Source organism: Mya arenaria, chromosome 6 (genome assembly GCF_026914265.1).
Source record: "Mya arenaria isolate MELC-2E11 chromosome 6, ASM2691426v1".
NCBI classification, from domain to species: domain Eukaryota; kingdom Metazoa; phylum Mollusca; class Bivalvia; order Myida; family Myidae; genus Mya; species Mya arenaria.
In genome coordinates, this window is record NC_069127.1 from 69,863,166 (window position 1) to 69,880,521 (window position 17,356).

The 17,356-nt window shown below is 35.0% G+C and overlaps 1 protein-coding gene across 1 annotated transcript in view; it reads right to left on the bottom strand.

Annotated features, from left to right (window-relative positions):
* Positions 1-257: 257 nt before the first annotated feature.
* The window catches only part of LOC128236842 (receptor-type tyrosine-protein phosphatase eta-like), a 60,518-nt gene continuing 43,419 nt past the window's right edge, over positions 258-17,356 (bottom strand). Inside the window, exons 28-40 of the mRNA XM_052951966.1 lie at positions 13,389-13,456; positions 13,208-13,225; positions 12,048-12,156; positions 11,635-11,736; positions 11,225-11,312; positions 9,074-9,164; positions 7,561-7,637; positions 7,315-7,449; positions 6,232-6,354; positions 4,203-4,366; positions 3,720-3,855; positions 2,613-2,688; positions 258-763 (exon numbers count right to left, since the gene is read on the bottom strand). Coding sequence (XP_052807926.1) covers positions 717-763; positions 2,613-2,688; positions 3,720-3,855; positions 4,203-4,366; positions 6,232-6,354; positions 7,315-7,449; positions 7,561-7,637; positions 9,074-9,164; positions 11,225-11,312; positions 11,635-11,736; positions 12,048-12,156; positions 13,208-13,225; positions 13,389-13,456 — 1,234 coding nt within the window. The 3' untranslated portion in view covers positions 258-716. The remainder of the gene's footprint in view (positions 764-2,612; positions 2,689-3,719; positions 3,856-4,202; positions 4,367-6,231; positions 6,355-7,314; positions 7,450-7,560; positions 7,638-9,073; positions 9,165-11,224; positions 11,313-11,634; positions 11,737-12,047; positions 12,157-13,207; positions 13,226-13,388; positions 13,457-17,356) is intronic.

The following is a 17,356-nucleotide window of genomic DNA, read 5'->3' on the forward strand; positions in this document are numbered from 1 at the left end:
GATGTGCGTTCATAGAATAACATTCTGTTATAAACGGAAGTACGTTTATAGTACGTATGTTTACTTGGTTGGTAATTTGCAAACTAGCAAACCCGGGGTCTGTTTGGATTGAGAATTTACTGTATGAAAAGACCAGCGAACCCCGTCAGGGTCGAGCATGCTTTTCTCTGAAGGGATCTGTTGCGTTGTTTACGTCGCACGTTACAATATTTATGGTTTGAATTTTTTTTAAAACTCTTCGGTCTGTTGAATTCATTTATTAAGCAAATGCTATAGTATATTTTATTTCACCAGCATTAGATTCATAGACATCATTAAAGAATTAAAGCTCTCATAAAATAATCACATTCAGAAGCGAAGTTCAAAACAGAACAAAACAGAACCAAATTTCCTCCCAACAAACTAGACAGTTTCTTTTGATTGAACACAATAGTAAGTTATAAGTAAAGACATGTTAATAACACTCATATCATGGAATGTGTTTATATCAGATGAATGTCATGGAATGGAAGAAGTAAAAGACCGACTAACAATGCCTGACACACTTCTGAGAATTGTTTGATTCATAACATTCTGGTTAAACAAGATGCATTATAAATGAACAAAAACAACTATAAACAGATGTGTCACCGTAGAATGAACAGTGTTATATTATACATGTTAGAATTCCAAGATGCTATCAATCGTGTTGTCCATTTTTTTCATGATGTCAACTATCATTGTAGATGTTGTCTCCCCATATTCGTGAGTTGTTCGTACATATCTGAATAGACAAACAATAAAAAAACAAACAATTAAGGTGTTAGCGATATCAACCCAATATGTATTATTACTTTTATAGGCAGAACGCTCGAATACGTCTTATCTTTGTTGAGAACTTCGAACTTAAATCCGAAAGTTTATCAATGATTCTCCTGCCAGCAGTGATAAGCCTAGCTCCCACTGTCACGGAAACCATTAACGAATAACCTACTCTCGTAAATCGAGAAAAAACCTTCGCACTGGCACAACTCTACATCCGTATTCCAAACGTGTTGGTGTGAAATCGCATTCACGCGTTTTTATTTCTACAATGTCTCAATGAACTATGAGTGTTGTGTTCTATTTCCTCACAGTTTATGGCTCATCGCAAAAACAATATATTAAAAATATCATTCTCTTTATATTATTGGAACAAAAAATGGTACAAACGTTTATTTTTGGCTGTCCTAAACAGTAACAAAATATCAACATAACTTCATTTCGCGGCCAACTCACAATGAAGAGGGGTTAACCCAGTGCCATTAATCCGGGTTTATGTTTAAATGTTTTGCTACTGAGCCTGTTTCTGTAGTTTTTCACATAATTATTGTTATTGTTTTTCTTCATTTAGCCCAATTGGTATCGCGAAAACGATAGAAGCGTTAGCTGAAACAGGAGGACATTGTCCCGATTTCACCTCATACGTATATTTCATCGCAGATTAATTACGATTACACCAATATACGTTATGATCTACTTCGCTCTTGGCTACCAACCAATAACCAATGTCCGTAACCGCGCAAGGTTATCGACGTAAATACCGCAAAATGGAGCAATCAATCAGAATAAAAGTAAAATTTATTTAAACAGTAAAACATAGAATGAAATAAAAGATTAGTAATTTATTATTTCATAAGTAAAATGTCCACAGTAAACAATTAAAAGATAACTCGGTATCTCAATTTGCCTGAGATAGGTTAATGTTCTTTGCGACGACGCGGTAACAATCACATTCAACTTCATTTCAAATGGTATGTGAACAGGTTTTAAATCATCGCGTGGTATATTATTAAAAGTTATGAATTATGAATCAAGTCAAATTGGGGGCATTTGTACAAAAGTAGAAATCGATTTGACGACCTCGTATGTAATCATGCGACCAGTCGCAGGCAATCTCACGATTAGAAGTTCGTAGGTAGTTTTTTCCAAGTATAAAATTATACAATATTAGCAATGACTAATTGTTTAAGACGTTGTTTGGAAACGAGTGTATTAAAATAGCATAGAACGTTCGTGCGATAACCCATGGTTGACTAAATAGAAAGATAAAAGGTTCATTTATTATTGCAGCTGATGAACTTCATGACACTATAAGATCGATAACAGGCGACCAAAGACGAATAATCACTTAAATGTTTTAGTATACTCGATGAAAGTTATTTACAATAAGCTAGCGATTAGCAAAGTTTTGAAACGATAACCATTCACTTCACTTTCTGCTGCGATGTTTTAGACATTATTGTAGCAGCATTGTAAACAGACGTTCGTGCGTTCGCATAATCGCTGTGATAGATTCCGATCGTCGAATGTCGTAACCTACGTCATTATCGGGACTTGTCAAATGAATTGTCAAAAAACACAGGCCAGCAAAGGCCATCCTGAATGCGCCTCGACGTCTTCGAACAGTTCAAACAATTTGTGAACCATACCAATCATACGGCAAGATTGCGACAGATTTGCGTTGTTATACCTAGATAGTTTGAATCCAGACCAACTGTAGCAAACAATAATCACGAAAACACCATTCAACAGAATATAAATACTATCCTGTGCATGCTTTCAATGGGTATAACTTAAAGTTGTTAACTTACGTTCTTCCACCTCTTCATAATTTCTGTCCGAGGATATACATGCCTTCAGACACTCGTGGATAAAGATAAACTGGTCCTGGATATAAAATTGAATTTAGCATTGTAAGACATGATCTCATTAAAAACAGCTATAACCGTTACTTACAATAAACTCGACATAATTTAGATTGCACATCCACAGCTTAATATTGCTTAATAATAGTCTAGACCATGTATAGTGTTCCTTATCTGTAACATGACCTTGAATACGCAGATGGCTCGCCACAGGAAGTATAGACTTATAAACAAACACAAACCTTTACATACCTCAGCTTTGACCAAGTTGCCTCAGATGGTCTACCACGCAGAGTTTATACAGAACAAGCACATTCGTTCACTCACCTCAGTTTGGACCTTGTTACCTCAGATGGTCCACCACGGGAAGTATGCATAAAACAAGCACGTACATTACCAGACTTAGGTTGGGACCATGTTGCTGCAGATGCTACACCACGGGAATTCGGACAGAACAAACACATACGTTACCAGACTCAGTTTGGACCATGTTGCTGCAGATGCTCCACCACGGGAATTCGGAGAGAACAAGCACATACGTTACCCGACTCAGTTGGGACCATGTTGATGCAGATGGTCCACCATGCGAAGCTCAAATAGAACAAGCACATACGTTACCCGACTCAGTTTGGACCATGTTGCTGCAAATGCTCCACCACGGGAATTCGGACAGAACAAGCACATACGTTACTCGACTCAGTTTGGACCATGTTGCTGCAGATGCTCCACCACGGGAAGCTCGGACAGAACAAGCACATACGTTACCCGACTCAGTTTGGACCATGTTGCTGCAGATGCTCCACCACGGGAATTCGGAAAACAAACTCATAAGTTACCCGACTCAGTTTGGATCATGTTGCTGCAGATGCTCCACCACGGGAATTCGGACAGAACAAGCACATTCGTTCACTCACCTCAGTTTGGACCATTTGCCGCAGATTTTCTCCACCGGGAAAAGTATGGACAGAACAAGCCTAGCCCACCTCTGTTCGAACCATGTTGCATTGGTCTACCGCGAAATGAATAGACATACCAAGTACATACTATACCCACCTCAGTTTGGACCATGTTGCAACGATGGTTATTCATATCAAGCACGAGTTTGTATACGTCTACGTCGTCATGGTGACGGATGTGTTGCATTAGATGGTCCACCACGATAAACGTCCCCGTCCGACCTACACCAGCGCTACATTGAAGAGTTGAAGATCGGAATAATATGACTCTTTAAAAAAATGTGTATATTGCATTTTGATATCATATATAACTTAACACTTGGGTTTTACCAATGAAAAAACATTTTTCGAAGTCGACAATGGTTAAATAATGATAATGTACCAAAAACATGATCGCCATAAGCAAGAGGGTAATTTAAAAACTGCATATTTGGGACCAAAAAATAAACAAAACAAACAATACACGAAGACATGTTTTGGGGAAGTCATGCATAATGCCGGCAGTGAGGGTTTACGAACATAAATATCTATGAGAAAGAAAGTGCAGGTAAATAAATATGAACATTATTCCCCAGCCCACCTGCAGTGCACTACCATTGGCCCCTTGTCCCTTGTGTGATGTTGACGCTTATTATGAACTTTCACCGCCTCCAAAAACTCCAGGAGCATTTCTGGAAACTCAGGGCAGCCCATATCTGGCCACTTAAGATAAGCGAACTGACGGACAGAACGTCGTTCCCCGTTCTGAAATTGGAGCATACGGTGTGTTGAAAAGCGGGGAAACAAAACGACCGCTTTTGCATGGCAATTATAATTGTAATGTTCACAATTTATAAACGAATAATACCAATGTAGGTTATTTCACCGAAGGAACTCGTGCTTACTGGCAAAAACATGTATCGATGCAAGTTTTCAACAACACCAGCATGTCAATAAAACCAAGAGAGAACTATATGTACGCGATAAAAAACTTTCTTCATTTTGCTTTTAACAACAAGTAAACCCATAACCAGCTATACTAGATGGATACACCAGAACTATAGCACACTTTGAATTCGGGCACCTGGAAACAATATTGTTGGGCCACAGTTGTTAGGGGGCCTCTGATTGCAGAAAGAATGCGGCTCGAACATTTCAAGTTATTTTATTAAGTGAAATAAAGTTCTTCAACGATTTTGGTAGCGTGTCTCAAATTAACCTAATTGTTCGCACTTTCAGAAGGTCTCAAAATTCTCAAGTTAAATACTTTCTAAATTTAGTTTTTCTACATAAATGCCAAAATGTTCTAATTTCGTAGAAAATAAAACGACAGCCGCAGGATTAATGTTATTCATTTTAAATCTTTGTAAAATTATCAAACATTTAAAAAATAAATTTAAGTTTATAAAATAATCAGAGAAAACAAACTAAAAATGCGACTTGTTTCAATGAAAACCTTACCAAGAATGCCATCTTTCAGCAATTTCCAGGGATTTGGCCATAAACTGACCGAAAATGGGCCGAAAATGGGCCGGGTCGTTTAACAGAGCGGCCCGTTTTCGGATAAGAATCGGCCAGAAAACGGCCAACTTTCGACCTGACACTTGGCCAGGCCCCGCTATAGCAGAAACAGCAGCAGCCATTTTGGATTTATATGAAAAACAACGTTTAGTGGCAAAATTCAGACTTCCTTACGCAGATTTTTACATATAAATATAAACAATTTTCACTCAGGACCATAATATTCGCAAATAACTGGTAATCGATTAAATGATGCAACAAAGCAACGTTCAATCAAGCAAGAAGGAAGCTGTGAAACATCCTTTAAACATGTACAATAATTCGTACTCAAAATAACGCGAGTATAAGTGTTATACACGAAATCAAGTTAAAGTGTAGTTATTTGACAATTTTGCAGGTCTTAAAGTGATCTTTATTTTATCTGGATTAATTTATCGTTTATCGTAGGTACATGGAATAAACGACATAAACTTTAACATACATAACAAAATCGCGGCATCACTGTCAGATTCCTATCTTGCGTCATTACAAATAAAGGAATTTAGAAATTTCTACGTAAACTATGCATAGAAAGCATGAAAAGGATGCCATAATCCTAAGGAGGTACTAAGTAAAATGACATTATTTTGTATTTCTTATGTCCAGATGCGGGTCGCATCAATATCAAACATTATGAACTATGAACTATGAAGGCAATGCATGTTCGGCCTTACGATAGCTGTAGAGTACTAACAATGGGTGACAAAATATATCAATGCTGCTACGGACCCGAGGTCAGGCCATTAAAAGTAATGGAGGCACTGTATCTTCCTTCTTTTACTTCCCGGTCATTTGTACAGTTTATGTTTTAGTAGCTAGTAGTACTTTGTAGTTGTAACAAATTTACTTGTTTAATCACATCAATTGAATATCTTAACAAATTGAAATTATTTTTATTCAGTTCAAGTCAAGACAAATTTAGCGACACGCAAACGTTCCGTCGATATAAAATATTATTTTTAAAAGACCGCATAAGTCGCAAGTCATCATTATTGTGCTAAACAAATTCGAAAAAAAATAATATGACAACTGGTAGATTATTCTGCAAATGGGTGAATTCAAGAACTCACTAATTTGATTTCGAAGATTCTGAGTATGTAATCGGAGAGGTTGGACTCTGACGCCACTGAGACAAGCAGGTCCCCGTAATACTTCGGCTTGTTCACATCCGGCCAATACTTGTCACACTTGATCTGCAGAAACACGAATATTTAGATCTATTTTACAGCAATTTTACTAATGCAAACATTAAAATGTCCGGGCATCACTGTATTACATAAAACAAAACAATGCATAGAAGGGTATTTTTTATTCTGCTTTAAAGGCATCGAAAGACAAATCATTTTAAAACAGAAAAAAATAATGAGTTAAAGATGCACTTGTTGTGTTGAACATTTAACAACATAATAAGGAGAATTGCAAAATAAGGCTCTAAAAATGAAACAATACTAATATTTTCTATTTTTTCCCCTTTCTTAAAGATTATATGACTGAAATATTAGTTTTTTATGATCAACGAGAAAGAAAAAAAAATGATTTAAAAATAACTATAGTATGTTTTCAAAGAAAACTGAGGTAGCTATCTTTTAATTATTCCTGGTGTTTGAAGTGGTGTATCGTTATCTTATTATAAAATTCAATTTTACACATTAGCAATGGGCAGAAAATAAAGTTTTTAACCGAAAATTTGTTTAAAAAAATGGTAAAACAATTTTAGTTGATGAATTATCTAGAAATATGATTTCTAATGTTCTTCAATTATGCAACACCAACAAACAAAACAAAATATACCACAGGGTTGCACTTTTTAGGCAGATTCAGATTTTCACGAATTGCCTCTCTAACCGAGCGTACAAACTTTTATTATTATCCGTTTCATATCTATACTTAACTTAACATTAGAAATAAGAATAGAAATACGCATTCGAAATAAAAAGTTTTATATTCTGTCAAGCATTTTTTAATGAAACATATATACAAAATAAGCCCTGTGACTGTAATGAATATATGTAAAATTAACCACTGAATAGCAGTTTTTTGCCCTTTTTCAAATTATAGTGTTGTAACTAATTCAAACCTCTATCGGTATACGTTATTTTCAATTTAAATGAGCAAAGGGAAACACCATGTGCAACCGTGTGCAAATATAATACCCTTCCGTTTTCAACGAGCTTCGTCAGCATGACAATTATGTCCACATTTTGCTCCCACACCATTCGCCAGAAGTCGTCAAACGTCGCCTGTATCGGACCCTGGGTGGCAATATACTCGCTTGGAGATGTGTAGCCCTGTAAATAGTTAAAGTCATTTGAAAACTCTTCCTGGTTTAAGTCTAATTCCACTTCATAAACAAACCATTATTCATTGATTTAAAACATATGAAATCAGGCGTCACGTACCGGTATGTAATTGGCATTTATATAGTCAGATCCCCCAACATTATCTGACGGTCGAAGTTTTACTCGCGAGTGGTCATCTAAAAATAAAATAATGTAAAATTCAGGCCCAAATTTCTAAAGAAATATTTAGCTTAAGTAGTTTATTTCATGTTCTCAAATAAAAACTAGAATTCACAAATTACAATTTATCGAGACTATCATAAAGATAGTTCATTAAATGTCTCAGAACTCTTCAAAATAAGAATATAACACAAATTATACTTAATCAAAAATGGTTTGTTTAGCATGATCTGTTACAAGTGACTAAATATAAGTCATGAAACTTTGGCTAAGGACAAGCACAGTAGTCTAAATATATCCGAGGTCCTCTTTAAAGACACAAGTTTTAAGATCAAACAAAGACCGAACAAGAGACACAACGCTACAACACAGTAAGTAGCAAACAAATATCAAAATAAAGTCATAAGTTAATGTTACGGTAGCTGTATAGGCATGATTAATGAAAACGTAGAAAAATAAAGAACTCTTTGGGGGGTTCGGGCTTATTTGCAGTGTCCCAAACCCACATTTGCCGTAACATTTATAAATAAGGGCAAATCTAAGTAAACATAAGCTTTAGCCGCGTGACTTTAAAAATATATTATACCATAATATAAATTATGGCTTAGTATCTAAATCAATAGTTACCAGTAGGCGAGTAGTTCTCGGACACTTTTAGAGGTTTTATCGATAAAGTATCCTTATTTTAAAAGATATATGATATTCCAATGTTTATAACAAACTTCAGCTCTTCTTCTGTTGAAATAATGCAAAATCAAGTGAAATTGAACAATTTAAGTCTATTCTCATAGGCTCCGAATGTGGTGCTCAAAAGGGGTCAAATTCTAGTTCAACAGAAGTAGTTCTCGGACACTCCCTTAACTGATCAACAAAACCGGGAAACATGCTCTGAAGTGATTTTATTTATTTAAAATATTTAAAAGTGGAATTTTTCAAACCAGTAGGTGATATATATCTTATTATTTTTCATTAAAAACTAATCTAATTGAACATATATACATAGACCATGAAGCTCATAAAAATGAAATAAATGGTATCTATTTTTAGCACATGTGTAATGTAAACGCTTGACTTAACATCAATATTTTCGTTAATGCAGAATGTCGTCTGCGTCAAAAAAGGAAGTATACTGACCTTATAGTTTAACTGTTGCCCTTATTTTAAGTTGTGCTTTTTGCGCATGCGCACTAAAATTCCCAGCGGAAGTAAAATGTGATTTTGTAAACAACTGGAAACTTTTGGAATTTAACATCTTATAATACTTACCTAATGAAAAGATTTGGTACCTGCTGAAACTTTTCAAACACCTGATTGATTTAAATCAGGCGCTTGATAAGTAACTTCCAAAATGAGGCGAAAATCGCGAGTGTCCGAGAACTACTAGTGTCCGAGAACTACTCGCCTACTGGTAAGGAAAACCAAAAAGTAAATCTTCAGAAAGTGACATACTTACATGGAAAACTGTGTGTGTATCGATTTTTCGCTCGGCAGTTCTGAGATTTGGCAACTGTACAAGGGTGTTTAGGGCTCGGTTCCTTAATAGTCTAGTTACATATGAAAACAGGTGTTGTAATATTCATTTAGAAACTGACATGTGAGGATAAAACAATATGCATAAACATAAGTGTCCAGGTGATGATAGACTTTGCACTTTGTGCTTGATATATAATTGGAAAAAGTAACTATACGTCAACCTGACGATTGTAGTAGACATATATGTTTTAAAGATAATTTAAACAAGCAAATTCGTTGAATTGATATTCTCCTCCTGAATAGGACAAGAAGATGGTATGGCAATCAAGTGTTGGTGAATTATTCCAACAGAAACATGCACTACGAATGTAAAGTGATAAACTATTTTGGCCATTGGATATGAGATATGAATTTGTTTTAGATTTGTTTGAAATAAAAGACTATTGTATATCGTGAAGCATTTAGAGATGACCTAGTAACCTAATCGTTTACCCCTCGTTACCCAGTTATAAACATTCATAAATGCAAGTTTCATGAAGATTGAATCAGTAATTTTAAGAAAACAACTGCCTTCTTTCGAGTGTTCCCAAGGGTTTTCTGAGATTGAAACTATATGACATAGTTTCAAACTCATCGAAAATTCATCGAGGCAAAACTATGATTAAATTTCGTGAATATTGGAGCCAATATATTGACTTTTTTTCGTGTTCAAGATGTCTCTTAGATTTGACCTTTTAACTTGCTTTCTGACTCTATGTGACTCACTTTTAAAGTCAACCAAGATCACATCGTGGGGAACATTCTGACCACTGTTTGAACAAAGCCTGACCAATCAATGCGATTATTTTATTATTATTATTATCATTATTATTATTATTATTATTATTATTATTATTATTATTATTATTATTATAAAGTCTTACAAATCAATGACAATTTTGGTTTCTAAACTAAATTTTTCAAAGATTTTACTTTGCGGCCTAGTTTCAGACCTGATCTGACCTAGTTTCAAACCAGTCATTGATTTTATAAAGGAAATGATTTTGATTACGTTTCATAATTATTGGAAGAGATATATAATCTCAAGTATACTGGCACTATTTCTTTCTACAATTCGATCTAGATTTGACCCACATTAAAAAGTGAGATAATATAAAGGTTAAAATGCTGTCCAAGTTTAAACATTGTCTGACAAATTATTACTATGATATGGTTCCAGACAAAACATGTTCCTAATATTTCTCTTTGACTTGATCTTATGACCTAGTTAAGACTCATTGTGACCCTCCTTGAAATACAGTGAGTTTCCATTTAGGGTTTGTCCAAGTTTGAAAAAATATCTGACAAATCATTACCATGAACATATTTCAGACAAAAACGCCTAGTTTTTTATCGCATGTGACTCAGTTTTAATTTGTCCAAGAGTTCATCAAGGCAAAACATTCAGATTAAGGTTGATGAATAGTGGACCAATTATAATGCCCCTAGTGTGATTCAAAATTTTATACTACAATTTGACATTGTGCCTAGGTTTTGACCCAATGTCAAAGGAAACATTCTGCACAAGTTTGAAGATAATCTAACCAATCCCTTTTATATGATTCCGATAATATGGTTCAAGTAACAAAATACAAGATTTGACCTTGTGACCGAATTTATTTTTTCACATGTGACCCGCTTTAAATTGGACTAATTACAACGTCTCTAGTGTGTTCCAAAGATTCTTTTTAAGATTAAACCTAGTTTCCTATCTGGCCCAATGTCCCCCTCCCCCCTTTTTTCCAGCGGTCGAGAGTTCAACAAGGGTAACAATCTGACCAAGTTTGCACATTACGTGACCAAATCCCTCCAAGATATGGTTCCGGACAGATAACTATGAGGACTGATTGAATGACAGACAAACAACACCAAAACAATATGCAATGTAGTACCTTTCTCAAAACTCTTTGCTGGGCAAGGGATAATACATATCTATTAATTAAACTTTTTGGAACAGTACTACTATTTTAATGGTTGTATTCAAGGCGAACGTCCTAAAAAATGTAATTATCGTAATTTAGAGACTCGTATGATTATCATGATTGCAATTTCAGTGTGCAACATGATAAATTTACGACGGTGCGAATTTAACCTTGTAAGCATCTGCGAAGATAAGATCATTGTCCTTGTGCATTTTCTCTACAAAGGCTGGAAACTCAGTCAGTTTTACTGGACCTTGTCTGAAACGAGAGGCTCATTGACTTTCTTCTCAATTATTAGTACCAACACATGCATTTTAGCCTTCAGTCGATATTTTGTTGGACATAAAATACTTCAGTTGTTCATTTAATAAACAGTGAATTAGTGAAATATTTTAAAAAATCAAAGGTACCGACTCTATTCCAAAACATCCAGTGATGCGACTCAAATTCATTTTAAATGTTGAAAGTTTTCGATCAAAGCGAATAACCGATCACAAAATTTATCTAGAATACTATTAGTTCCAAAAAAAATTCTACAACGAATGTGCACATTATAAAGGAAATGACAAAGCAATATTACAAGTAAACAGCTCCAGGTTGTGCCTTCGTTTGTATTGTCCCCATTTCAACGAATCGGTCACTGGAAGTATGTGTTATGCTTTCAGTGTCCTTTTTGAAACAGCTGTAAAGGGGAAATTGCTTGTGATGAAAATGGATATCATATCAATAAACACACACACACACGCACGCGCGCGCACACACACACACACACACACACACACACACACACACACACACACACACTAACCTTAGAGTTTGTCGTATGAAAATCAAAAGCCTGACATTTATTAACAATTTGTCTTTTCTTCAAGCTGAATGGTTAGAATATGTGTTGTAGTGTTGCAACTTGTCTAAATAATTTATATGGGAAGTAAATGTTTCCTGCTTTTAAAATGTTCAGCATACATACATTACACATTTTGGATTACTTACGCTGCCTGTCTCTTTCTCATAAAGAAGATCATTAATACAACTAGGACTAGCACAACAACCGCTGACACCGCTCCGCCAACAAATGCCCCCGTCATATTAGTCGCTGCAACTAGAGATTGCACAGTCGTTGTTATTCTTATGAAGAAAAAATAAATACACGGACATTTACTAAGATTAATGCCAAAATGGGAACGCATTGCTATAAGCCTTTATGGTAGTATTCTTCAAGATTATCAATTAAAATAATGATAAATGTGCACTAGTATGGACTTACTGTAACTTGAATTTGTAACATTTTCTGAATTTAATGAAACTAAAGAATAAAGAATTGAATATTAACCAGTACATTATATGTTCAACTTCGGAAACTTATTTATTCGAATTAAAATAATTGGTCACTATTTTAAATAGTTGCATTACTTTAAATATATATTGAAAACAATATTCAATAAGCCAATACACAATAGAAATAAATTAACTATTGTGCCATATATGATTGCTTTTGACGGAATGATATCGATATAAATGACATGTATTGTATAACGTGTTTAAAATAGAGAAATCAAGCTTAGAACGCTCCTTATGCAGTCATGAAATAACTTGAGTTAAGTAAGTAATGAAACCATAGATACAATCAAAGATATAATATTGTCTTTGCTCTCGCAACTCATCACTGGTTACGTATATTTGATATAAACTATGAATCATCAGAAAGTGAATCATTTGAGTCTAAGGGCTGTTTGAATGGAGGTTTACATGCATATGTTTTTACCGTTAGAAACAAGAAAGCTAAGCATTGTATGTTGTGTTTCCATTTCCTATATAATTCACAATTATATATGATTAAATAAATCAAATCCGAATACTTTCAAACAACGACAAAAAATATCCATGGTTTTGAGCAATTCTGCGTGTTTCCATGCTATAACAAAGCTTTGCCGTCATTTACTGTTTCATGATTTTCCTTAATGTATATATGCATAAAAATAGGCATTCACGTGCATGGCCATTGTTAAGACATTCAGTATTAGCACATCGGTATTTTATAAGGGTATAGTTTTCATTAAGCTGTGATAGTAAGGTTATACAAAATGCAACCGATAGCTATAAAACGGTCAAATTACAAGAATGTAACAAAGACCAAACACCAAGACCTGTACCTTTAACAAGTGATTTCACTGTGAGAAAGAAAAATAATATAAAAACATACTCAATTGCAAACGAGGTACAATAACTACTTTAATTAAGTATAATTATTACTTTAACAGTAGTAATAAACACATATTTTGTAAATACTTGCTAAATGGAGCCGAAGGAAGATCTCGTAAATATTCAAATTACCTGTTTCTATCGGCTGTGAGTATACGGATTCACTGCAGCCGTAGTCTGTACAAACAAAGGATTTTACTCTGAAAGAAACCCAATCGCACTGAATAATGATGCATATCGCGATATGCGACAAATTCTATATTTACACGACTGGATATTGATGAAAAAAAAAGGAATAGGCTTTGTATAACCCCTTTCGCAGATACCTCCTGTCGCCGCATTCCACACTGCGGAATTTTGCCTGGATAGTCATTTGGAGCTCCTCGGCCATTTTTATCGAAAACAACTGGATGTATAACGGTATATCAGTTGAAGTTGTTCGTAAATTTTTGAATTATTTCATTAATTAAATGTAGTGTTTAAGAGTTGTATTTATTGATCTTAGTTTAAATTGAGTGCCAGTGAAGTGAATTATTAGTTTAAACATATTTTATTCATTAATACATGTCAAATACAATGTAAATCAAATACAAGTACAAATGTTATGAAACGGATGAGAACGAAAGATAAATAAATCTTATAAAGTTCTTCTCCAAACAATTTGTAGAGTGCTTTTTTAAGTGACGGACATTATATAAACTCTATATAGATGACAAAATGAAAATCATAACGATGAATATAAAGTAATAGAATGTTGAACTATATCTGGGACATATGATAACACGGTTACTTAATTACTAGTATCACGCAATATCGTTAATTGAATTCAAACGGAGAAATATAGAATTGAAGAAGGAAAGGTTTGGTGGTTGGTTTTGGTAATACACTTCAAGTGTCAAGCAATCTACTTAGCTTAGAACTATGAATGACATTACAAATTTAGTCTGAATTCGATACAAATGTTGGATAACTAGTCAAATCGTTTGGACAATTGAATAAACAGATGAACAGCATCAAACACTATATTATTTTGATCTTCTGAAAGAGTTTCATCACCATAAAGTAGGTTATGGAGAGTTACTTCAGTCAGCTCTTCTACAGAAGACAGCATTATTCGCCTTTGATCTGTATAAGAAGACAAATTAGGAGAAAATGATAAGATGTTTCCTGAATTCCACACGAGCAGAGGGGAGTGGGCACGATATTTCTAACAAACAGGTGATGATTCAGTGAGCTGCATTCATTGCGAAGACGTGTGTGCAAGACTTGTAATCGGCGCTTACCATAATAAAAAAGATAATTCTTTTTTGGGACATCCGACTTCAGATAAGTTTTAAATCCAGAAACACTGTCAATCAATTTTACTTCGCCTGGGAGATTATTCCATGCAAATATAGTAAAAGGTAGGAAAGAATTCATATAAAGTGAAGTATTTGTACGAATGCTAGATATGTGTGATGAGTTTCTTAACAATCTTGACGAGGCTTGGCCTACTGTTTGTGGAACGAGGTCAGAAAGGTAATCTGGTGCAAGACCATTTTTCATTTTGAAAAAAGAAGAAGCTTATGTTTTTCTCGCCGAGAACATAAATCCTCCCAACCAGATTCGATCTTAAGAAGTCGCAGGGAAACAAGTCGAGTACAACCAATAACAATACGTGCACACTCAGTTTGAATTTTATCAAGTTCATCCTTGTCATATTGAGTACAATTACTCCAAACAACATCAGCGTATTCCAAGATTGGCCGTATGAATGATAAATAGGTGACCTCAAGAGACCTCCTATCAAGTTGATAACGGAGTCGTTTCATGATATTGACTCTAGACCAAGCCTTTCCAATAATATAGTTAATATGAGAATGCCAATTTCCTCCATCAGAAAAGAAAATACCAAGGTGCTTGTATGATTCCACTACAGGGATAGCGATATCAAACATGTACAGAGAGGGATGTATTGGTTTGTTCCTCTTTCGAGAAATAACCATTGATTCTGATTTGTTTGGATTTAACTTGACCAGCCACTTTTCAGCCCAAAGACTTATTTTATCAATATCTCTCTGTAATTGAACAGCCCCCGTCTGTGGGGAATCCACTATAACAAATAGACTAGTATCGTCAGCAAAAGGTTAATAGACGAATCAATTTCGCTAACTATATCATTAAAATAAACAAGGAATAAAAGAGGGCCCAGAATTGATACTTGTGGAACACCAGCTTTAATTGATTTTAAGTCAGATGATGCTCCAGGAATAACAACGCGTTGTCGTCTGTTTTCTAAGTAGTTGGCGAACCAAGATAATAAACTACCACACACGCCAGCTCTTTCGAGTTTAAAGAGAAGACCACGATGCCAAACTTTATCAAATGCTTTACTTATATCAAAGAAAACAACTTTTATTTCGAGACCAGAGTCGAGAGCTTGACAGAAGCTATTATATAAGTAGGTAAGTTGGTTTACGGTAGAATCCCCTGGCAGGAAACCAGATTGATATCGAAGAAATGTGTGTCTCGAAGGAAGTTAAATACATGTTTAAATGCAACTTTTTCGAAAACCTTCTCCATTGTATTTAAAAGAGATATTGGTCGATAATTAGAAGGGTCCGAAGGATCTGCCTTTTTGAACACAGCACAAACATTTGAACATTTCCAATTTGTAGGAACAACACAAGAACAGAGCGAAGCGTTAAATAAATCACATAAAGGTTGACTAAGTGCTGTGCAAGCTTCTCGCAAAACACGATTATCAATGCCATCGGGTCCAGATGCTTTTCCAATTGATAGACTACGCAGAACATCTTTTACCTCTGAAGGCATGATAACAATTAAATCAAGTTTTCTATCATTGAAAGCTAAGTCAACCCGAGGTAATACATGTGATGAGTCGTCAACATAAGTCTGAAGAACGAAATAATCATTTAGAATGTCAGCCTTGCCTTTATTGTCTGCAACACTCATCATTAAGCGGGTTAATAAGCGGGGGGATTTCCCGTGATATCTGCGGAGAGATAAATGATTTAAGGGTCTTCCACCAATGTTTCGAATTGAGTCGATCAGATTTAAGTTTCGAGGCAAGTGAATCAAAATATTTCAATTTTGAGCTCCGGATTAGAGAGACGACTTCATTTCTCAAGCCACGAAATCTGGCCCAGTGCATTGGATTATTAGTGAGTTTGACCCTTTTATAAGCGCGTTTCCGCTGTCGTATTTTTAGTTTAATATCTGCATTTATCCAGGGAGGTTCAAAGGGATGGATATATATTTCTTTATTAGGAATACACTCCTGAGCATGATCAACAACAGTCTTAGTAAGAGAAGATGTGAAACAATCAATGCTTGGACTACGAACTAATGAACAATCAGTATCTGAAAGCCTTTGACAAAGTTGAATATAATTCCCATTGTCATATTTCCATATACGACGACGAATAGTCTTTTTGATTGGTTTTTGGAATTTAAATATACCAAAAATAGGACAGTGGAAGCGAGTGTTTTGCTCAAGAAATGGCTCACCAACGCCGCTATGGACTAAGTCGTTGGAATTCGAAACAAATAAAAGATCGATAATCGACGAAGTATTTTCTGTGAAGTGAGTTGGATCTTTGATACATTGTTCGATGGCAAACTGTTGCGATAAAGACAGTATTTTCCTCCCTGATTTTTCAACTAGGGTGTTGAGGTTAAAATCACCTGTAATTATAACATCATCAAAACCACTTTCTCTTGCTAGACCAATAGAATCTTCAATGAGGTTATAGTAATTATTATCAGAATTTGGTGGACGATAGAAAACACCAACTAATACTCGTTTATTGGTGTGAAATTTTAGTTCAAGCCACAGACATTCAAGATAATTTAATTCCAAATCACTTCGCCGTTTAAAGCTTATACCTTCTTTAACGTAAGCAGCAACTCCACCATAACAATTATCGCTGCGATCACGACGAATTGGATAAGAAAATCCAGGAATAAGAATTTGACCATCTAAAGTTGCATCCCCTAACCAAGTTTCGGAAAAAGCAAGATTTTCGAAAGAACGAAGTTCAGATGTCAATATATCTAATTTTGGTAGTAGACTCTGAACATTATCACGAACAAGCGAA